The sequence below is a fragment of the Hemitrygon akajei genome, chromosome 30, assembly GCF_048418815.1.
Source record: "Hemitrygon akajei chromosome 30, sHemAka1.3, whole genome shotgun sequence".
Taxonomy (NCBI): Eukaryota; Metazoa; Chordata; class Chondrichthyes; order Myliobatiformes; family Dasyatidae; genus Hemitrygon; species Hemitrygon akajei.
Window position 1 is genome coordinate 10,305,435 of NC_133153.1, and position 25,147 is coordinate 10,330,581.

General features: G+C 43.0%; 1 protein-coding gene across 1 annotated transcript in view; it reads left to right on the top strand.

Annotated features, from left to right (window-relative positions):
• LOC140718799 (uncharacterized) overlaps positions 1–19,353 on the top strand; it is a 58,812-nt gene extending 39,459 nt beyond the window's left edge. The window contains exons 4-6 of the mRNA XM_073032971.1: positions 7,469–7,573; positions 10,280–10,378; positions 17,437–19,353. Coding sequence (XP_072889072.1) covers positions 7,469–7,573; positions 10,280–10,378; positions 17,437–18,417 — 1,185 coding nt within the window. The 3' untranslated portion in view covers positions 18,418–19,353. The remainder of the gene's footprint in view (positions 1–7,468; positions 7,574–10,279; positions 10,379–17,436) is intronic.
• The last annotated feature ends 5,794 nt before the right edge of the window (positions 19,354–25,147 follow it).

The following is a 25,147-nucleotide window of genomic DNA, read 5'->3' on the forward strand; positions in this document are numbered from 1 at the left end:
GAGAGGAGGAGGATGAGAGGAGACATGATAGAGGTGTACAAGATATTAAGAGGAATAGACAGAGTGGACAGCCAGTGCCTCTTCCCCAGGGCACCACTGCTCAGTACAAGAGGACATGGCTTTAAGGTAAGGGGTGGGAAGTTCAAGGGGGATATTAGAGGAAGGTTTTTTACTCAGAGAGTGGTTACTGCGTGGAATGCACTGCCTGAGTCAGTGGTGGAGGCAGATACACTAGCGAAATTTAAGAGACTACTAGACAGGTATATGGAGGAATTTAAGGTGGGGGGATTATATGGGAGGCAGGGTTTAAGGGTCGGCACAACATTGTGGGCCGAAGGGCCTGTGCTGTACTGTTCTATGTTCTATCTGCTCCTCTGTAATCTGGATAAGGTCCATGAAATCGATGCCGTTTTGCCTCACTTCTATAGACTCTGTGTCCATCTCCTGAGTAAATACAGATGCAAAAAATCCATCTAAGATCTCCCCCATCTCTTTTGACTCCACACAGGGATTACCATTCTTATATTCCAGAGGTCTAATTTTGTCCTTTTTGCTCTTAACATATTTACAGAATCTCTTGGGGCAATCTTATGCCTTCTTTAGCCCTCTGGATTTCTTTCTGAAGTGTTCTCTTGCATTTCTTATACTCCATAAGACCATATGATGTAGGAGCAGAATCAGGCTATCTGGCCCATCAATTCTGCTTCACTACTTCATCATGGCTGATCCAATTCTCCTCTTAGCCCCATATCTCCTCCCTTCTCTGCAAATCCCTTCATGCCCTGACCAATCAGAAATCTATCAACCTCTGCCTTAAAGACTTGGCCTCCACAGTTGCTTGTGGCAAAGAATTCCACAGATTCACCACTCTCTGGCTAAGGAAATTCCTGCTCATCTCTGTTCTATTCTGAGGCTGAATCTATGGTCTTAGACTCTCCCACCATAGGAAATATCCGCTCAACATCCACTCTATCAAGACCTTTCACTATTCGATAGGTTTCAATTCTTCTGATTCCTACTATATACGGGCCTAGAGCCATCAAACACTCTTCATATGACAAGCCGTTCAGACTTTTTCATGAACCTTCTTTGAGCCCTCTCCAGTTTCAATGCATCCTTTCTAAGGTAGGGGGCCCAAAACTGCTCACAATACTCCAAGTGAAGTCTCACCAGTACTTTGTAAAGCCTCAACATTACATCCTTGCTTTTATATTCTAGACCTCTTCAAATGATTGCTAACATTGCATTTGCCTTCCTCACCACAGCTCAACCTGCGAATTAACCTTTATGGAATCCTGCACAAGGACTCCCAAGTCCCTTTGCGCCTCAGTTTTTTTTGTATTTTCTCTCCATTTAGAAAATAGTCAACCCTTTCATTTATTTTACCAAAAGTGCATGACCGTACTCTTCCCAACACTGTCTTCCATCTGCCACTTCTTTGCCCATTCTCCTAATGTGCCTGTCTGTAGCCTCTATGCTTCCTCAAAACTACCTGCCCCTCCACCAATCATCATATCATTTGCAAACTTTGCAACAAAGCCATCAATTCCATCATCCAAATTATTAATAAATGGCATAAAAAGAATGAGCACCAGCACAGACCCCATTAGTCACTGACAGCCAACCAGAAAATGCTCCCTTTTTTCCCACACTTTGCCTCTTACCAGTCTTCCTGAGTACTTCATTTGTTCCCACCTACCTATGCCTCTTTTTTTCTTCTTAACCAGGGCCGCTACTTAGCTTGAAAGTCAAAGTTCCCTAAACCTGTCATCTTTACCTTTCATTCTGATATGCACAAACAAGATTCGTACTCTCAAAAGTCACTTTTGAAGGCCTCCTATTTACGAAGTACACCAGTTCCTTTGGGGTACCATCAAAATTGGCCTTTCTCCAAACTGGAATCTCAACTTGCAGACCAGACCTGTCTATCTATAGTTACTTTGAAACTAACAGCGTTATGATCACTAGATGCAAAGTGTTCCCCTACACAAACTTGTCACCCGCCCTGTCTTATTCCCTAATAACAGATCAAGTATCGCACATCCTCTCCTTGGGACTTCAAACGTACTGATTAAGGAAACCTTCCTGAGCACGTTTGACAAACTCTATCCCATCTAGTCCTTTTACAGTATGGGAGTTCCAGTCAACATGTGTAAAGTTAAAATCACCTACTGTCACCTGCAATCTCTCGACAAATTTGTTCCTCAAAATCCTGTGCACTATTGGGTGGTCTGTGATATATCCCCATTAACGTGGTCATACCTTTCTTATTCCTCATTTCCACCCACAACGCCTCACTTGATGAGTTCTGAATGAGGACTGCCATGATCTTTACTCTGACTAGTAACGCCACCCCTCTTCCTTGAGTCCATCCAGTTCTGTCACATTTTTTAAAAATGGAACCCCGGACTATTGAGCTGTCAGTCCTGCCCTCCTGCAACCAAGTCTCACTAATGGCTACAACATCATAATTCCAGGTGTTGATCTGAGCTCATCTGCCTTTCCTACGATACCTCTTGCATTGAAATATATGCAGCTCAGGACGTTAGTCACACCATGCTCAACATTTTGGTTCCTGGCTTCGACTGAGGTCTTGCCAACATCTTCCTCCAAAACCTCTCCATTATCTGTTCTAGCACTCTGGTTCCCATTCCCCATTCCCCCTGCAACTCTAGCTTAAGAACCCCCAACCCACCGTGCAGCAACAGCAAACTTTTCCGCTAAGATGTTAGTCCCCATCCAGTTCAGGTGCAAGCCATCTCTTCTTTATAGATCCCACCTTCTCTGGAAGAGAGCCCAATGATCCAAAAAACTGACATTCTCCCTCCTACACTAGTTCCTTAGCCACATGTTAAACTGGGAAATCTTCTTATATGTGGCCTCACTGGCATGAAGCATGGGTAGCAATCCTGAGATCACAGCCCTGGAGGTCCTGCCATTTAATACCTAACTCCCTAAACTCACTTTACAGAACCTTGTCACTCTTCCTACCTATGTCATTGGTACCTACATGGAACACGGCCCCTGGCTGTGCACCCTCCCACTTAAGGAGGGATGCTGAGGGCTCGATCCAAGATGTCCGGACCCTGAAACCCAGGAGGCAGCATACCATCTGGGAATCTCATTCTCGTCACCAGAACAGCCTTTCTGTTCCTCTAACAAATCCCCTATCACCACTGTTCACCTCTGCTTCCCCTGCACCACCCCACCCCCCCACTTTCCTTCTGAGTCACAGAACCAGGGACCTGACTGCTGTGACTTCCCTCTGCTAGGTCATCTCCCCAGTAGTATCCAAAATGTATACCTGTTGTTGAGGGGGAATACTCGGCACTGGCTCTTTAACCCCTTTCCCTTTCCTGACTGTCACCCAATTTCCTGTTGTCCTGCACCTTGACTGTAACAGCCTCTCTATTCATTCTATTCAAAGCTCTATTACAGCTTTTCACTTTCTCTCACTCAAGCTTCTCCTCGCTGAAGCCTCAGAATCCCAACTGTAATACTGTCCACTCACACAATGGCTGCTCCACTTGCCCCTACCTTGTTTTAATTTGTTCTTGCCAATTAATCCCAATCGCTGATTAGCCGCTGCTCAAAGCACCAAAGTGCTGAGAGTCAATGCCTTACGTACCCTGAGTGAGCTGCATCTTCTCATGCTTCAGTATTCGGTGGAGCATAAATATCAATAGGAACACGTTGGGTTAATGTTCTCTTTCTGTGCTGTATGAATTAGTTAACTTCATACAGTTTGGGAGTGGATTGAAGACAGGAAACTGCCCAGTATTTGCCTGGCTTAAGATGGAGACTAAAGGAACACAGAGAGTAACAAATCTGAGAGGGAGACCAGTGCTCAGTGCTATTGAACGTAAAACATAAGAGATGAATTAGGCCATTCGGTTCATTGTGTCTGCCCCACTATGGCTGATTTATTATCCCTTTCAACCCCATTCTCCTGCCTTCTCCCCATAACCTTTGATGCCCTTGCTGATCAAGAGCCTGTCAATCTCCACATTAGATATACTCGTTTACTTGGCGTCCACAGCTAGCGGATTGGCTAGTGAAAGAGAACCAGTGGCACGAAATTGAAAGGACTAAAAAGATTGTTAAGAGGAAATGAAAGAGGAATTGTGCACCGGAGAGAGTATTTGCTGGGATTAATAGAGGAAGTTGCAGTAAGATAGTATTCATTATTGGGGTTTAACTTGTCTTTTTTTTTGTACAGATTTGGGGAAAACAAGTAAGTGAACAGATAACTGGTTTGTCTTGTTTGGGACACAACTTCCATATCGGGCTTGGGAAGCTTCAGAGCTTCAAGCTGGTTACCCACCCTGGAACAGAGGCAGAGACAGCTGACAGGTGCTAAGAGACACTTATTCAGACCACAAGGGCAACTGTGCCCCCTTGGAAGGAACAGTAAATCCATGAGTAAAATCAGAAGGATATTGACAAGGTTCCCATATAGTTTAAAACAAAACTAAAATATTCCTAATCATGGAACTCTGATGTAAAACAAGGTGCTAGAAATAATTAGCCACAAGGTCATCATCTGTGGGGTTTTCTTTGCAACATTGGAATATATTGCAAATGAACAGCAAACAACAGGGGAAAGAAACATGTCAGAAAAACGGATTCCATTTCTGGTTGTACTTCTTAGACCTTATTCTTTTGGTTTAGTTTGGCTGGCTGCTCTGTCATCATCAGAATCACAAAGGATTAGAAGTGTAGAAGTGGCCATTCAGCCCATTGTTTCTCTGCTAGTTGAAAAAGAACCTTAATTCCAGCCTTGTTCCATAGTCCTGTAGTTTACAGTTCTTCAAGTACATGTTTGAATTTGATGAGAATTTCTGCCTTTTCCACCCTTTGAGGTGATGAGTTCCAGATCCCTGGGTGAAAAATGATTTTCCTGTCTCAAGTCCTTTCACTAAAATTAATCCAGATTTGTGCCTTCAGCTTTTTTTTTAAACGGTTTGCTGAGGGAAATGTCTCTTGTGTGCTCTATCTTTGTGTGCCCTTGTAACTTTAGGTGCATTGTTGGGTTTTCTCCTTCAGCCTTCTGCATCACAGAACCCTAGATAATGTAATCTTACTCAGTAGTTACAGTTTTCCCATCCTGGCAACGTCTTTGTTGATGTCTTCACACCTTCATCTGTGTAATCACATCTTTCCTGTGAAACAGTGATCAAAACTGTGTCAGGTATTCCAGCTGTGAGCAAATTGCTATTGTATACGGGTCTAGAGTAACCTTTTCTATTCTGTGCCAATACTAACCTTATGCCAATACAGCATGTAACCTGGTGACCCAGAGGTCCCAACACACTAGACCACTGCTTTACTACGATAAGGAATGCCTATTGTTCCTTTCCGAGACTGCATTTTTAGCCAATCGGATCATTTGCCTATACTCCTACTACCTGCATATAAACAGAGCTTGAAAAGCACGGCTCCAGAGATCAAGACGACTAAGGGTGGTCACGGGAGGCAGAGGAATGGTTACAGATACCTTGAGTCAGTGGACTGGACTGTGTTCAAGAGCTCATCTGAGGACCTGAATGATGACACCAGGATCTTAACAGACTTTATTAAAACAGCTGGGGATGATTGTGTCCTCACAAAATTGTTCAGGGTTTTCCCTAATCAAGAGCCCCATTTGAACCATGAAATTCTGAATTTTCTGAGAGCCAGATTAAAGGCATTCACAAGTCTGGAGATCAGGAATGGTACAAGAGGTGCAGGTGTGATCTCCAGAAAGCCATCTCACGGGTAAAGTGGAGATGAGACTGCAATCAACAAGGGATGTTCGAGAGCTGTGGCAGGGTTTGAATGCCATTAACCTCCTACAAAGTTAAATCTTGCAACATGGGGAATGGCAGAACTTGGCTCTCAGATGAGCTCAATGCCTTCTGTGCTCACTTTGACCACCAGAATAAGGAGGAACCATCATGCACCCCATGTCTCCCAATGATCTCAGTATCTTAAGAAGATGTATGGGCTGCCTTCAAAAGAGTGAATCCAAGGAAAGTATCCAGTCCGGACAGAGTTCCTGGGCAAATACTAAAGACCTGTGCTGACCAGCTGACTGGTGTGTTCACAGATATCTTCAGCCTCTTGCTTCGGCAGTGTGTGGTACCCACCTGCTTCAAGCAGGCTTCAGTCGTACTGGTGCCCAAGAAGAGCGTGGTAACTTGTCTAAATGACTATTGTCCAGTAACACTTACTTGTTGGCCTTCATTGATAGAGGGATTGATTTTAAGAACAGGGAGGTTATGCTGCAACTATACAGGGTAGTGATGAGGCCGCACCTGGAGTACTGTGTGCAGTACTGGTCTCCTTACTTGAGGAACTGGCTTTGGAGGCAATGCAGAGGAGGTTCACCAGGTTGATTCCAGAGATGAAGGGGTTAGACTATGAGGAGAGATTGAGTCTCCTGGGACTGTACTCGCTGGAATTCAGAAGAAGGAGGGATGTCATAGAAATATATAAAGATACAAAAGGGATAGATAAGATAGAGGCAGGAAAGTTGTTTTCACTGGTAGGTGAGACTAGAACTAGGGGACATAGTCTCAAGATTTGGGGGAGTAAATATAATTGCAAAGAAAGCATGACGTTTCCTCAGGAATCTGCTGAGGTTCGGCATGTCAGTAAAATCCTTGGCAAACTTCTATGAATGTGTGTTGGCAAGTGTTCTGATGGGCTACATGACAGCCTGGTACGGGAACACCAATGCCTTTGAGTGGAAAATCCTATAGAAGACAGTGGATTTGGCCCAGTACATCACGGGTAAAGCCCTTCCAACCAAGTGAGCACATCAGTTTCTGTAGACAGGCAGCATCCACCATCAAAGATTCCCACCATTCAGGCCGTGCTCCTTTTCTCAGTGCTGCCGTCAGGTAGAAGGTTTGGCTGCCTCAGGACTCACCCCAGCAGGTTCAAGAACAGTCCTCAATCATCAGGCTCTTGAACAAAGGCTACTCTCACTCTTTCTTTGGTGTTCGCACAACCGATGATCTCAGTTTAAGGACTCTTTATCTTGTTATTTCATACTCATTATTTATTGCTATTTATTTATGTTTGCTTTGGCACAGATTGTTGTTCGTTGATCCTGTTTACAGTTACTGTTCTATAGGTTTGCTAAGTATGCCCACAGGAAAAAGGTTGTATGTGGCGACATATATGTACTCTCATAATAAATTTTACTTAGAACGTTGAATACTATTAAAGGAAGTTATCCCATTGATTCTGTAAACATTTGTTGACTTTCTAACTTTAAGAACATGCACAAATACGCACTTGGAGATCACTTTCTGAGTTTACACCACTCAATATCCTCCCATGTTCCTTTGAGTTCTTTACCTCACGAAAGGCACTATGTTCCCATTTTTCTGCAAAACTGACTAGACCACCACGTATGTTTGAGGAATAATGAAAGATGATTTGATACATGAACTAAGCCATTTGTGTCCTTGTTTTTCAGGTTCCTGAACCAAAGTTTCAAGTTCCAAATGCTGAAGAGAAGGATCTGTGGCTGAAAGCCTTAAATGAAGCAATCAAAGAAGCCAACAATGAACAGTTTGATAAGGTAATTGTTTTCAGTGTCATTAAGCTGCTGCGCAGATTGGATTGGTAATCAACTTGTGACTGCTGTCCTCACTTCAGCTTCTTTGTTCAATAAGTGTACACTTATCACAAGTTTTGATCTTCGTGAGTCACAAATATCTCCCCCCTCTTGGAAGCAGACAGAGAGGAAATGCAGACAGATGGCCAGTGTCAGTATGTTTTTACAATGTTGAGCATTAAAATATAAAAGGGTAACATAGATGAAGAGTGTAATAGATTCACATATCACAATGATGACTGTAACTGGTAGTTAGTTATTGCGTAGTTTTACAAAAACAAAGTATCCTCACTTTCCTCTTTCACTTCCCAGGGGCTTTCCAATCTCATAAAGTGCTTAGATGGGATAAATAGAGAGAAGCTGTTTCGTTTTCAGTGAGTTCAAGGTTCAGGCAACAATGTCTGAAAGTGATGGAAAAAGACACAGGAGATAAAGAAGTAACCTTTACACAGAGTAGTTAAGCGGCTTTAATGGGCTGCATTGTTTTGGAAATGATCGAGCCTCTACAGGAATTAGAAAGAATCATTCTTCCTTTTTTTCTGTGGCTGTGTCAATAGAGCTCCCTTTCCACCACTGATGGGCAATACATTCCAGTCTGTAAGAAAGCTTCTTCTTATATCCCTCGTCTTTTTCCATTACTTTAAGTCTTTAAACACAAGAAATTCTGCAAATGCTGGAAATCTTGAGCAACAGACACAAAATGCTGGAGGATCTCCTGATTTGCTGAATTCCTCCAGCATTTTATGTTTGTTACTTTGTGTCTGTGTTCCCTGGTCCTTGAACTCGCTGTGATAGGAATGCCTTCTTTCTATTGACCTTATCTAAGCACATTATGATCTTGTGTACCTCCAACTAATCTCAACTTCCAAGAAGAACAGCAACAACATCATAGTCTAACCTTGTGGTTAAAGTTATCATTCCTGGATACTTTCCAGCAAATCTTTTATGTACTTTTGAGGTTCTACATATCATTCCTACACATCCATCGTATTGGATGCAATACCCATTAATAACCCAGTTGTTGCTTCACTAGTTTTTTTTATTAATAAATGCTCAACATAACCTTCATGATTTTGTAAAGCAAAAAAAAATACACTGCAGATCCTGAAAATCTGAAATATAAACAGAAGATGCTGAAAATACTTAACAGGGCAAGCAGAGAGAAGCAGAGTTAACATTTCAGGCTAATAAAGGATGATTGAACTGAAACATTAATTCTAGTTCTTCACCAACTGTTAACTCCCAAATATTTCCAGTACTCTCTTTGCTTTATAATTTTCTTCTGTATTCAGGATCCAGTATGCTCCATGGTGAAACTCTGATAATCTGTCTGACCATTCAGAAGCTGTGTGGCTTGGCATTTGGCTGCTCATATACTGTAATGTGTGCTGTGTTCCCTGTGCAGGCACTGGGACCCCAGGTCTTGCATTCCTTGAAACTTGCCTGTCTCTATTTCCTATGTTCTCTTCAAAGTTAGCAGCCTCACTGAATTACTACTGCTTAGCATTTTTAGATATCATTAAAGGAGTGTTGGAATACTAATGAAGTAACTTCCAATAATCCAGAAAGTCTGCGAGTCCATCACCACCAAATTCTGGATAAATGGGGATCTACTTTATGAGCCATGTTCCTAGTGTGCCCCATTACTTTCAAAGATTTCTGGCCTTCTAGTATCACATTTCTCCATGTTAAGTTTCAGCTGCCTGTTTTCTATAAATCCTGCCAGCCCATCAATGCTCACTTGCACTAGATCATGGTCTCTTTGGGTGGCTTTGCTATTGCTTGCGTAGTGGGTAAGGGGGAGCTTGAGGCAGATGCTGGGAGGAGGAGGTGGGGATTGATGTTTTTGCTGCTGTTTGTGTGTGGGAAGGGAAGGGGTGGCTTTGGGGTTCTAACATTTTTCTGTCATTCGTTCTTTGGGTTTTATTTTCTGTTTCATGGATGTCTGTGAAGAGTAAGAATTTCAGGTTGTATACTGTTTGCATTTGCTGATATTAAATGGAATCATTGAACCACTGAACTACTTTAACACCATTCTCAGTGTTGGTTACACTTTCAGGTTTGGGGTCACCTACAACTTTTGCACTTCTGCCCTCACTAATGTACTGTACATCATAACAAGTAGTAGTCCAAGCATGGGCCCCTCGGGAAACTGCCTGCAATCTCCAGAGTTTTACGGCAATTTCTTAATAATGTTACAACTAACCCATTTATTTTATGTGCCTTAATTTTGATAACACGCCTTTTGTGTGAGACTTTGTCTAATGTCTTCTAAAGTTCTACATCAGTCTACTCCATTACCTCATCAAAAAATTTAGTACTTCACTCAATTTACTCCACAAAAATGACTTTAATTTTGAGACACTGTAAGATGATGAAAACCTAGATCCTGTGATAGAGAATGTAACCCATTATTCTGCACTCATCATATTCCTATGGAGTTGTTGCTGTTTAGCTACTGTGTATCTTGATGAAAGTTGCTGTATGCAGTTGAGAACCTGAACCCGTAAATGTGCTGATGCAAGGAACAGCAGTGCAGATAAATGTGGCTGGATATCCTTGCTTTCACTCTTGGACCATGAGTGTGATCAGACATGTAATCACGTTTGTGTGCCTGCAGTGTTTCTGAGCATTGTAGTATTGGTAGCTAAGTAACTTGTTTTTGTTCAGGTTACAGTGGATGAAAAAAATTCTCTGGATCACCTGACGCGCGACAGAGTAAAAATAAACCACACCCGAAGACCACCCACCAGACAGCACCGGAGAGAGGTAAGTTGGCTAGATAGCTGTAAAATTATGACTTTCTACAATTTAAGCATACACGTCAAAACTCACTAAATATTACTACCGAGAACCACATTGCAACCATAGTTTTACAAAATTAAGAGTTGTTGAAAGAATGTTATGCATCAAGATTGTGAGGAAGATTCACAAACCTCTGCAGCAAGAACTATTTATAAAACAGCATCCAATGTGAGATGGCGAGGCTTGTTGACACACCCTGTTTTCAGCTTCATTTCCTGCCACAGGACCCATCCACATGGAACATGCATTAAAAAAGAAACATTGCTTTAATTGGTCAAAAATGATGCATTTAAAATCCAAAGGTCAATTTACGTTTCTGCTCCAGAGATGGTCAGATATTTCCTCTTCCGTAAGAGTGTAGCACAAAATGCATTTTGTAGTTTTAAGTCAGCTTTGTTGACCTGTTTGATCCCCTATAACTGACCCATTATCTGTAGTTCTCAAACTTCTCTATATCCTGGTATGTTGCAGGTTCAATTTATGGTATGCCAAAGGTCCAAGTAACGGGCTTTAGGAAAATTTAATGAAGTATGCGTGAAATGGCTAAGTACCTTTCCAATAAGTGACCTCTGAGGATCTAGTCTGCCTGGAGTTATTATTTCAGGGACTGGGAATTTTGATTCAAACCCTCTCAGCAATTCACAGGCCCTAAAATTAATGAACCACCTTCATTTCATCAGTTCATGCTGAAGATGAAACTATGTTAAAGCAAATTACCCCAGATTCTGGAAATCTGAAATCGAAAGAAAATGAAGATCTTTGAAAGCCATCAGGACGGGCAGCAAACAAGAGAAAATCTGCAGATGCTGGAAATCCATGCAACACACACATATGGAAATGAGTATAGTTGATGTTTCGGGCTGAGACCCTTCAGCAGAACTGGAGAAAAGCGTGATGAGGAGTAGATTCAAAAGGTGGGGGAGGGAGAGGTGATAAGTGAAACCAGGAGGGGAATGGCAGCAGTTGTAGTGAGAGCAGAGTAAACGCTTCAAAAAGAATTTATTGCAGATTAATTTTAAGAAACTGCTATTTAGCAACCAGCAATAACATAAGAAACATTAACAGGAGTAGCCCATTCAGTGAGATCATGGCTGACCTTTTACCTTGGTATCACTTTCCTGCACCCTTATCCCTTGATGTTTAAAAAAAAAGCCGTCTGTTTCTAGAATACGTTGAACCCTCTTGCCCAGAGAATTCAAAGTTCAAAGAACATTTATTATCCAAGTACATATATGTCACCATATAAAAACCCTGAGATTTATTGCGGGCGTTCACAGTAAATACAAGAAGCACAGTAGGATCAATGAAAGACCCCACCCACCAGGATGGATAGGCACCAATGTACAAAAGACAACGAACTGTTCAAATACAAAAATTATAACTATAATTAATAAGTAAGCAATAAATATTGAGAACATGAGATGAAGAGTCCTTGAAAGTGAATCCATAGGTTGTATAAGATGGTGCTGGTAATCACAGCGACGTGCTGTGGGCAACTTACAAATGTTCTAAATATATCTCTTTTGAACTACTTTTACACTGCAATCTGCAGCCTGTAATTTCCCTTTAAGTAACATACTTTTGAAAAGTCTTAAATGAACTAGTGATTTCACGATCTTCTGAAGGACAGCAGACTTGACTCTCAGGCATGCTTTAAGCAAACAAAGGTACCTGCCATGGCTGAAAGAGAGGGAGGAGGAGAGGAGACCAAGCCAGGCTACAATGAAGGGGCATGGAACTTGCTCTCGCCAGCATCTTGATAGTAAATGTACATTCGCTGGAGAACAAGATTGAGGACCCAAGGGCAACATTGCTATATTGGAGGGAAATGAGAAATTACTGTGCTCTCCGTTTTACAGAGACATGGCTCACTCCGGACATGCCACATAATGTTAGTAGGATCAAGGGCTTCTCAGTACACACCATGGACCAAACCGCTGATTCCTTGTGGTGCTCTTGGATACACTGGTCTTGTTGCACTCTTGTTCCCTGACCTGGAACATCTAATGATTAAGTGCTGACCGTTTTACTTACCAAGAGAGTCCTCCGTGATCCTGACTGTAGTTTACATTCTGCCGAAGGCCGACGTTAAGCAGCCACTTGACGTACATCAACAAACAAGAAACAGCCTACCCTGACGCCTTTCAACTCATTGTGGGAACTTCAGTCAGGCTTGTTAGAAGGAATTGCTGCCCAATTATTATCAACATATTACCTGCAGCACCAGAGGTCCCAACACACTTGACCACTGCTATACTATGATTAGGAGGCCTCCCATATCTACACCGTGCTTTGAGAAATGTGATCACTTGGCTGTCCTCCTCCTACCTGCAAACAGGCAGAAGCTAAAGAGCAAGGCTCCAGAGATAAGGACAACAAAAAGGTGGTCTGGAAGGCAGACGAGTGATTACGGGATTGCTTCGAGTTGGTAGACTGTGCTGTGTTCAAGGACTCACCAGAGGATCTGAATGAATACACCATGGACTTTATAAAAACAGTCGTAGGCGAGTGTGCCCCCACAATATTATTCAGTGTCTTCCTCAACCAGGAGTCCTGAATGATTCATGAGATCTGCAGTCTGCTGAGGGCCAGATCAATAGCATTCCAGTCTGGTGACAAGTAGGATACAAGAGGTCCAGGTACGATGTCCAGAAAGCCATCTCACATATGGAGTGGCAATTCCGGAACAAACAAAGGATTTCGGCCTGAAACGTCGACTGCATAGTCTTTTCCATAAGTGCTGCCTAGCCCGCTGAGTTCCTCCAGCATTTTGTGTATGTTGCCCTGAAGGATGCTCAACAGCTGTGGCAGGGGGCGGGAAGGCTATTACTTCCTACAAAGTGAAACTAAACAACAAGGCTTAGCTTGTAGATGAACTCAATGCCTTTTACGCTTGCTTTATCCGTCACAAACTCCCACAGCCCCCGATGACCCTGTGATTTCAGTCTCTGAGGCCAATATGAGAGCATCCTTCATGAGGGTAAGCCCACTGAAAGCACCTGGCCGCGTACTACAAACCTGTGTTGATCAACTGCTGTCCCTAACCTCTCGCTTCGGCATTCTGAGGTATCCACTTTCTTTGAGCAGGCTTTTTAATCTCTCCCTCTCCCAATGTCAAGTGCCCTCCTGCTTCAAAACATCCACCATTGTTCGGGTACCTAAAAAGACCAAGGTAACATGTCTGATCGACTGATGTCCTGTCGCACTCACCTCAATAATAAGCAAATGCTTTGAGAGACTGGTCAAGGACTACATCTGCAGCTTGCCACCACCCACACTGGACCCCCTACAATTCACCTACCGACACAACCGATTGACAGATGACACAATAGCCACGGCTCTACACACCGTCCTTACACCTCTGGAGAAGGATGCTTATGTGAAAAAGCTGTTCTTGGACTACAGTTCAGCATTTAACACCATAATTCCCTCCAGACTTGGCAAGAAGCTCAGATTCCTCAGCCTTCACCCTGCCTTGTGCAGCTGGATCCTGGACTTTCTGTCAGATCACCGGCAGGTGGTAAGAGTGCCCCTTTGACCCTCAAAACAGGACTCCCCCCCCCCCCCCCCCGGGCTGTGTCCTTAAGCCCCCTCTTTTTCTCTCTGTACACCCACGACTGTGTCACCACCCACAGCTCCAATCTAATTAAATTTGCCGATGACACTACGCTGTTTGGCTTAATCTCAAATAATAACAAGGCAGCCTACAGAGAAGAAGTCACCACCCTGACACAGTGGTGTCAAGAAAACAGCCTCTCCCACAATGTCGCAGAAACAAAGGAGCTGGTTGCCGACTACAGGAGGAACGGAGACAGGCTAAACCCTATAGACATCAGTGGATCTGGGGTTGAGAGAGTAAACAGCTTCGAGTCGCTCAGAATACACAGCACAGGACCTCACGTGGTCTGTACATACCGGCTGTGTGGTGAAAAAGGCACTACAGCACCTCTTTCACCTCAGACAGTTGAAGAAATTCAGCATGACTCCCCAAATCCTTTTTACAGGGGCACAATTGAGGGCATCCTGACTAGTTGCATCACTGCCTAGTATGGGAACTGTACTTCCCTCAGTCGCAAGACTCTGCAGAGAGTGGTGCGGACAGCTCAGCGCATCTGTAGATGTGAACTTCCCACTACTCAGAACATTTATGGCGACGGGTGCGTAAAAAGGGTCCAAAGTACATTGGGGACCTGAGTCATCCCGTTCTAGCTGCTACCATCCAGGAAACGGTACCGCAGCATAAAAGCCAGGACCAACAGGCTCCGGGACAGCTTCTTCCACAAGGCCATCAGACTGATTAACTCATGCTGACACAATTGTATTTCTATGTTATATTGACTGTCCTGTTGTACATACTATTTATTACAAATTACTATAATTTGCACATTGCTCTTTCAGACGGAGACATAATGTAAAGATTTTCCTCGTGTATGTGAAGGATGTAAGAAATAAAGTCAATTCAATTATACTGGTACCTAAGAAGAATGTGGTAACCTTCCTCAGTGCCTGTTGTCCATTAGAACTTGCATCCAGTGTGATAAAATGCTTTGAGAGGTTGCTAATAAAACACATCAACTCTTGCCTGAGAAGCAACTTAGATCCACTTCAGTTTGTCAACCCTACAGATCAACGGCAGATGCCAATTCATCGGTTCTTCACTCAGCCCTAGAATATCTGGACAGTGAAGATACATACATCAGGATACTCTTCATTGACTACAACTTGACATTCAGTACTTATCATCCCCTCAAAACTAATCAATAAGCTTCAATACCTCGTTGTGCAATTGGATCCTTGATTTCCTCACTTGCAGACTCTAGTCAGTTTGGATTGGTAACAACATCTCCACAATTTCCATCAGCCCAGGTGCACCACAAGCCTGTGGGATTATTACTCTGCTCTATTTGCATTATACTTGCGACTGTGAGGCTAAGCACGGTTCCAATACCATATTTAAATTTGCTGACGACACCACTGTCAGCTGAATTGAAAGCGGTGACGAATCAGCATATGGGGGAGAGATTAAGAATCTGGCTGAGCAGTACCACAACAACAACCTCTCACTCAGCATCAGCAAGACCGAGCGGCTGATTATTGACTTAAGGTGGAAACCAGAGGTCCATGGGCCAGTCCTCGTCAGGGGATAAGTGGTGGAGAGGGTCAGCAACTTTAAATTCCTCAGTGTTATCATATCAGAGGATCTGTCCTGAGTCTAGCACATTCTAACCAATGCCACTACGAAGAAAACATGGCAGCGCCTCTACTTCCTTAGAAGTTTGAGAAGCGTCAGCATGTGATCTCAAACTTTGACAAACTGCAATAGATGCGTGGTGACTGGTTGCATGACAGCTGGTATGGAAACACCAATGCCCTGAACAGAAAAGCCTAAAAAAAGTAGTGGATAAAGCCCCCCCCCCCCCACCACCACCACCATTGAGCACATCTGCATGGAGTGCTTTTGTAGGAAGGCAGAATTCATCGCCAGTGACCCCCACCACCCAGGTCGTGCTCTCTTCTCACTGCTGCCATCAGGAAGTAAGTACAGGGGCCTCAGGACCCACCCCACCAGCTTCAGGAATTCCCTCAACCAGGGAATAACTTCACTCAACTTCTACAGCTCCACTACCTCTCGGGGGAAGCAGTTTCTTCTCATTTCTGGCTTGAATTGCTGATCCCTCATTTTGAGGCCTGAACTGGGTCTAGAATACTCCAGCAAGGAGAAGAGTCAATTGAATATCGAACCCCATTGAACATTAACTGTAATTAATGATTTAATTACCATTGAACATGTATCTTGTGTACAGCTGGCACACATATAATTTTTGGCTGCAAATCAGTATTTGCACCATTATTAATTAAGACAGTGTGTGTTAGTCAGCAGTTAGTAATACTCGCTCAATTGCTGTTCTATATTGACCCTTAACTCTGGCATGGAAACTAATCTGCCATCCTACTATCTGAACCTTGGTCACACCACTTAACAATGTCGGTATTCCTCAATCAAACTCGGCATATAGATTACAGAGAATGAGAACAAGCCCTTTGGTCCACAGCGTCTGCGCCAAACACGATGCCGAATTAAATTATATCTCTTCTGCCTGCACATGACACATCTTTCTCCATTCTCTGCCTATCCATGTGTCTGTCTAACAATGTCACTATTGTATTGGCTTTCACTAACAGCTTGTTTCAGGTAGCTACCACTCTGTGTAAAAAAAAAACGCTTGTCCTGCACATCTCCCTTAAGCTTACCCTCTCTCTCCTTAGAGGTTGACATTTCTATCCTGGTTTAGAGATTGCTGTTGTTAAATACTTGTGTCAGGCAGCTTGTATCAGTCCATACCTGATTCACCAGCTGCTTAGCTCTCTCTCCATAGATGCTGCAAGATCTCTCGACCACCCATTCCCATTCCTGAAACGTCTGTCTGTGGCCTCCTCTACTGCATTGCTAAGGCTAAACTCAGGAGCAACACCTCGTACTCTGTCTGGTTAGCCTCACACCTGATGTCATGGACATGGATTTCTCTAACTTCTGATTATTTAACCCCAGTCATCATTCTGGTTACCCTCTCACCCGTTTTCCTCTCCTCGCTTGCCCATCTCCTTCTGATTCCCTTCTTCCTTCCTACTGTCCTCTTCTATTAGATTTCTTGTTCTTCAGCTCCATACCTCTTCTACCCTCTCAGTTTCTAATCTTATCCACCTCCCCACCCAGGCATCTTCACCTGGTTGCACCTATCATCTGCCAGCATACACTCCTCCCCCGCTCCACCTCCTTATTCTGGCTTCTGCCCTCTTCCTTTCCAGTCTTGATGAAGGGTCGCAGCCCGAAACATTGATTGTTCATTCCCCTTCATTGTTGCTGCCTGACTTGCTGAGTTTCTCCAGCATTTTGTGTGCTCAAGATTTCCAGCTGATTTGTGTTTATGGCCAAGTTTATCACTTCTTTTCACTTTTGGTTAATGTTTATAGTCATGTTAGAAAGTATCGATAGACTCACATAGTTTCTTTTTAAATGTTAGGTTGCCTCGGCTGTGTCTGACGGAATGCAGCGATTGGAACTTGGCGTTCACAGTCCTACCACTGAAGGTACAAGTGAAGAGCAATCAAAGGCAAAAGTTAGTGACAACAGCAACAAGAATATGCCTGTCCTCATGCCGAAGATCAAACGCAGTAAAGTAAAAGTGGATGATGGGTCAGAACTTGTGGTTAGTCACAGTGAGGAGCCAGTGGCAAATGAAGGGGATGAGCCTGCAGTCGAGAAAGAGGAGGAAGGGCCAACTCCTGAGGAGGGGAAGGAGCCTGCAGCGGAGGAGGGGGTGGAACCACCAACCAAGGAGGTGGAACCACCAACCAAGGAGGTGGAGGAGTCAGCAGTCAAGGAAGGAGAGGAGTCAGCGGCCAAGGAAGGAGAGGAGTCAGCGGCCAAGGAGTTCAAAGGAAATGCTTTATCACACACTGTAGAAACTGTTTCACATAGGCTAGAAGATGAGCCTAATCTCCAAGTAAATGTATCCAGGAACGGTGAAGTGAAGAAGCTGTCCTGTGAAACAAACAGTATTAGTTCACTTGCTAAATCAAATCTATCCAGAGCCAAATGTTCTTCCTTGGGAGATATCTTAGCGGATTCCAAGCCAAAAGTAATGAAAAAAGTATATAAAGCCCCTTATGCAGGCCTAAAGAAAGAGAAAGTGGAACAAATGGAAGGAGAAATAGCACTGGAGCTAAAGGTAACAGAAGAACTTCTGCAACAAGTTTGTAGTCCAGGTGATGACACAGAAGGAGTGCACCGTCCTCAGAGCGATATTACACGTGACAGCCAGTCAAACCGGAATGCTGCACGGTTACTAAGCGAAGCTGTGGCAAAGTGGTCGGAGGCTGACAAAGTCTTGCAGGAACTTAAAGATTTAAAGGAATTGTGCACAAGATCTGACACACTCACCTTGGAGGAGAAAGAAAGACGTAAGAATCAGTTGACTATCCATAGAAGGAGTGTGCCGTAGGTTGATTGTGTAATATACAAGAATGTCAGCACAAACTTGGTGGGTAGACAAGATGCAATGCACCAATCCTAAACCAGGTTTCGTATGTGTTAAATTTGTTTGTAGAAATTGGGCAGGAAGTGGGAGGTTATGGGCAAATGATTTTTTTGTAAAAGAATCGTTTGTATGGTGTGGAGCTGAGATTCTGTGATCGTGCACTGATGATCCCAATATGATTATGCTAATCACCAGCTTGATGGCTATGGAGATTCAAACATTTTGCACATGCTCAGTTTTTGCCTTTTAGCTAACAAGAGCTTCCACAGATTTTTCTGCCCTTACTTTGCTTTGACCTTGTTGTTTCAACTCTCTGGCTTTCCTGCTGCATTGCTCCTTCCTGATTTTGAGCAAATGCAGGGGACATAGAATTCCTACTGCATGCAGCATGTCCTTTCTTAAATTGTCCAATGGTATGATGAAGGTTGTTGCAATAGTTTTCCTTCTGACAGTGTTGTCAGTGTAATGGGAAGAACTTTGCTTGAACGTGAATGTAGGAGATTTGCTTGTGACAGACACAGGCTACCACATCTACTCCTGACCTGGGTTAGGCAATTCAGTTCAAGGTTCTGTAATCATTGAAACATGAATGTATGATTGATGATTTGTATTTTCCAGTCAGTATTTGAATTACCGCAAGTATTATTGTCTTTAGATTAACTGCATTGGTCAAACAATATTTGTATTTCTGTGAATTCCAATTATTTTTACTGCCAGTATTAATATTTATGCAAAAAACCCAAGATGACTGTCTTAGTCTATACCCAGTGAAATGTTTTTTTATATTATCCTATCAATTAACACTGGCTTATTGCTTTATTTATACTTTAACCATGTTTATACTTTTCTGTAATAAGGAAGTCATGCCATGAAACTTCAAAATAAAATGGCATTCTGACACCTACAGCATTACCTTTATTGAATGCTTTTGGATGTGTAGAGTTTTAATCACTTTCTGGCTAGAAATTAATCTCCTAAGGAGGCGGAGAAGTCACCACCCACAGTTGTCTTACTGTTGCCTGAACCCCTTTTGCCTTTAATCGGATAATCTGGGGTACTAGATATAAACCTGGGCAAGGCAAGGCCCTGTTTAATATTTTACTTTGAAAATCAGCCCCTTTTCCAGTTCACTTCAGTCGTACTGTGTTGTACTACCAATGACATAGTAGGTAAAAAGAAGGATGAGGGTTGTGGACCTAGGAGTATTATAAAACTCTTTGTAATCTGTGAGTACCACCAGTCCCATGTGTTAGTACAGAAATAGAAAGATAAAGACAGCAAAGGCGTGGCTTCAGATACTGGGGAACTGAAACAGTTTTTGGGAGAAGGGGTCAGATGGATTGCACTTGTGGAGAAAAGAGAATAATATCCTAACGGGAGAGTTTGCTGGTGCTTTCTGAGAGCACTTGAGAAGGAGAGGGCTTAGTTTGACAGGCGTGTGGGAACCAGAGAGTATCATCAGAAGGAAGAAAATCCAACCTGGAAGTGGAAGATAGGGATTGTATTTAGGGAGGCAGTTGGTCTGGCAATGTCGGGAGTAATAATAACTGGGTATTTTAGGAAGGGACAGCATTTGCAAGCACAGGAGTGCACCAGCAAGTAATGTCAGAGTAAGGAAATGGTAGGATGAAGTTACAGGCAACACTGTAAGAAGACAGATCACATTAGAATCAATCACAGAAGGATTTTTTGGTAGATGAAATTGGATGTAATTTAACAACCAAGTCTGGTTTACTAAACGTATGAGAATGCATATAATGTGTTAAATAAAGCTGTGATCTAGAGGCCCACATAGCCACCTGGGAAAATGATGAGGCTGCTACAGCAGAACTTTGGCTTAAAATGGAGTAGAACTGAGCATTAGATATTGCTTGATACAAAGTGTTCAGGAAGGAGGAGCTGCCCAAATTAATGCTGGACAGAGGATGATGCAGAGGTTAAAGAGAGAATCTATCTAGATACAGTAGAGAGAACTTTATGATGTTGGGTCTATTCTGTAGATCACCAGTGAATGACAGAAATAGAGGAGAAGATGTGCAGGGAATTTACAGGGAAGTGCAAAGGTCATGGCAACTTACTTGTGAATCTTTTCTGTGCTCTTTCCAGTTTAACCTCATCTTTCCTATAACAGGATGACCAAAACTGTACAGTATTCCAAGTGTGGCCTCACCAGTGACTTACTCAATTCCTTCCTTATTCTCCTGACTGATAAAGGCCAGTGTGGTTAACATCTTTTTCACCAACCTGTCTACCTGTGTTACCACTTTCAACAAACAATGCATTCGTACTCCTAAGTCTCTTTGTTCCATTACATTCCCTAGTATAAATCCATTCATAGTATACGTCCTATGCTGGTTTGACTTGTTGGCCAGAAATAACTACAATCTACAAATCAGTGAATAAGGAAATGAGGCAGGGGCAGTGGAAATGGACTAGCAAAAGTCCTTGTTCTTGTCCTGTGGTTGCAGGAATGGAGACAGCCATTTTGTGAGGCTGCCCTTGCAGCTGCCATTTTGTTAACTGGTAAACTGGTTCTTGCTCAGGGACAATTTAATCAGAGCAATTGAATGTGGACACGAGTTTCTGCTGATGATCTGCTGAACTTGATACCAGGAGTCCTGAAAAAGTGTCGTGGGCCAAACCATCACCTGTTTATTCATTTCCATAGACGCTGCCTGACTTGCTGAGTTCCTCCAGCAATTTGTGTGTATTGCTTTGGATCTCCACCAACTGCTTACTCATCTTTCAATAAGAAGTTGTTTATCATGTAAAGTGGCAGGCATGAAGAAGGAATGGACTGTGATCTGGTCACCTGGGCCCAGTGTTTGGCTGACCTGTTTAGACTGGTTTGAAGCAGTCTGAGTTAGACAGAAGAAGTTACCTAAGGCACAGGGCTAGAGGAAACAGCCATAACCCCCAATACTACTTGTAGCCTTGAGCCACTTCCAATGAGAAATTGACACAGGACAGTCAGATGAGCCAACAAAATTTAAATATAGATTGATCCGATAATAAGAATGGAGGATTTTGGGAGCACAGGCAGCGACAACTGTGTGGAGACCAACCATCACAGAAGTTGAGAACCCCACGTCAGTATCATGCAAATTACATTGGGATCAAGAAAAAAGCCAGGCCAGCATAGACTCCTTTTGCAGGGTGTTACCTTTTCTCTTCTTTGTTCATGGAGGGTCAGGGAAACTTAGTGGGTGTGCACAAAGGTGTTCAGTTGTGTAAATTCACGTGCTTGTGAACTGAGCCAATAAAAGTACTTGTTAGTAAATACAGATCCTCTTGGTGCCTAACTGATCATTACTATTGAGGGAAAACCCCTTTAATAGACTTTCCAGTTCTTCCACCACTTATGCATGGACTTGAGGTTCTCAATTCTGTGCCAAATGCTCCCTTGCAGTAAAATTTCAATCAAGTACAGATTTCAAGTGAGGAGGTAAGTGAAGAACTGCTTCCTGCAGTTGAACCAAGCCATCCCCATGTCACAAACGAGAAAATTTGCAGACGCTGGAAATCCAAGCAACACACACAAAATGCTGGAGGAACTCAGCAGGCCAGGCAGAATCTATGGAAAGAAGTACAGTCGACGTTTCGGGCAGAGACCCTTCAGCAGGACTGATGTGTCTCCATGTGTTGTGGACAAACAGTTCCAGTCTGTCTATAAAATTTCTAGAAAAAAACAGACAAATAGAGCCTCTATTTTATAACAGGAGTGTGGATGCCAGCACTTTGGATAAATAAAGACCTTAGATGGCCAGAGGTATTGACTCTCAATGAGAGAGAGAGAGAGAGGGCTGTTCTATCTCTCCTAGCCTACAGAATTTGGATTCTTCAAAAAATCTGGTTCTCTCAAAGCGTGCGGAGAAGCCATGATTTGGTCAATGCTTGGGCTGTGTAGACAGACAGAATCATGAGTTCATGCAATCTTCACCTACAGGGACTGATGCTGAAGCTTTGGGATATCTGACAGGTCAGACAGAGGATTATCAATGTTTTACTGTACTGCCACAAACTTTCTGCCCCAGGAACAGAAAAACCTCAGGAATCAGAGCAATCTTTTCATCTCTGTAACGTACCATATCACCAACTTCATTTTGGAATGGACTCGATGATATTGAACCTCACTCAGAGAGACCAGCAATGTTCGATGTGGGACCTTTGCTGTTTGTTATATACATTAATGACTTGGGTGTGAATGTAGGAGGCGTGGTTCTGTACCTGCAGAATACACAAAGTGGCAGTGTTGGTGATAGGTGAGTGGTTTCAGGCTACATGATATTGTTCTTCCTCTCCACACCTTGTGGTGTTTTGGGCAGCAATCTTGCCGTTTCTTTAGCACTTTGTCTGTTTTTTTAAAATGAGGCCAAGTTGCTAGCTTGACGCCCAACCCCGCACAGATGGAAAACGTGCAAGGAGCCAAACCTGGGACCACCTACCTCAAAGACTGGTGTTGATGCTGATGCCACTACCACCGGCTGGCTGCTGAATATTGCTGAGCTCTTGAGTTGTGCAGAGCAGTGGCAGATGGAGTTGAATTCTGATAAATGTGAAGTGACGCACTCTGGAGAGTCTAATACGTGTAGAACATACACAATGAAGAGAAGGTCCCTAGGGTGAACTGAGAAACAGAAGGGCCTTGATGTGCAAATCTAAAGGTCCCTGAAAGTGACAGCACTGGAGATAAGGCAATGCAGAATGCACACAGGACACTTAGCGTAATTAGCTGGGGCATAGAATACAAAAGCAGGAGCATCTTAGAGCAACTTTATAAAATGTTTGTTAAACCAGAACTGTGTGCAGTTACTGTCATCACACTTTAGGGAGAATGTAATTACGCTGGAGAAGGTGCAGAGGAGATTTCTACACTGCCTGGGGTAGTGTGTTTCAGTTGTAATGAGATACCCGATAGGCATGCTTTGTTTTCTTTAAGTAGAGGAGGCTGACAGGGACCAAATAGAGGTGGAGAATATTATGAGGGACTCAGAAAGGGTAGCTCATCAAGTCATGGAGCTGAACAGCAGAAAAAGAAACCATTCAGCCCATCAGGTCAATACCAAACATCATGTCTGTCCATAATCATCCCACTTGCTTGCATTAATTCCATTTCCCTTGATACTCTGCTCATTGAAATACTATTTCAATGTTGCTACTTTTCTGGTCTTCACCCACTTCCTCTGTGTCTATGACCAGAGCGTAAAGGTTTATGGTGAGAGGTTTTTAGGGGAAGTGAAGAAGAATTTTTTTCATCACTCAAAAGGGTAGTTAAAATGTGAAACACACTCTCTGAGAAAGTATCAGAAGTAGCTATTCCCATAGCACTTAAAACAGCATCTGGATGAACACTTGCATTGCCAGGATATTGTATTATAGTATGGATAAGTTCTTGAAGTCTGTGTAGACATAGTGAGCCAAAGGCAATGGTGCTGTACTGGATGCCCACAAGGCTCTATAATTAGTTTAAACATAACAAGATTATGATTGTAATTACTCAGATGTTCTCTCACCGTAACACACTTCATTTACTCCCAAAACCAGATCCAATATCACTTCCTTTCTCACTTGGCTGGGAAGATACAATTAGGTAGGTTCTTATATATATTTAGAATCTTTTTTACCAACTACCATACCACTGCGCCCATTCCAGCCCTCCTCAGCACACCCTCTCCTCCACCAAATTCTCTGGCCTTTGTAAACACAAGAGATTCTGCAGATGCTGGAAATCCAGAGCAACTCACATGAAGCTGGAGGAAATCACCAGGTCAGGCAGCATTGATGGAGAGGAATGAATAATCGATGTATTGGGCCAAGACCCTTCATCAAGACTGGAGAGGAGTCAGAGTACTACAGCACAGAAACAGGCCCTTTGGCCCATCTAGTCTTTACTGAAGTGTTGCTCTACCTTGTCCCAACAGCCCACACCTGGACCATAGCTCTCCATACCCCTGCCATCCATGTATTTATCTAAACTTCTCTTAAATGTTGAAATCATTTCAATGGAGGGGCCACTGCACAGGATTGAAGAAAGCTGCTTAAAGTTGTAAACTCAGCCAGCTCTATCATGGGCACAAGCCTCCCCAACACTGAGGACAACTTCAATAGACGATGCCTCAGAAAGGTGGCATCCATCATTAAGGACGTGCTCTCCTCTTATACCATCAAGGTGGTGGCACAGGAGCCTGAAGACACACACTCAACATTTTCAGGAGAAACCTCTCCCTCTCCACCATTAGATTTCTGAATTGACTCTGAAGCCATGTATGCTACCTCTTTTTTTTTTTGCTCTCTTTTTGCATTATCTAGTTTAATTTTATATGATATTTCTTATTGTAAAGTTTTCTTTTTTTAAAATATGTATGCAATGTACTGCTGCTGCAAAACAACAAATTTCACTGCAGAGATGTCAGTGATATTAAACCTGATTCTAATTCTATCCTGCATCACCACTTCCTCTGGCAGCTCATTCTACACTAACACTACCTTCAGAGTGAAGAATTTCCCTCTCAGCTTCCCCTTAAAAATTTCACCTTTTACTGTAACCTATGACTTTTAGTTCTAGTTTCACCCATCCTCTGTGGGAAAAGCCTCTTTGCATTGGCCCTATCTATACCTCTCATAATTTTGTATACCTTTTTCAAATAGAACATTGAGCACTAGAGCACATTCTGCCCATGATCTTGTGCTGGCC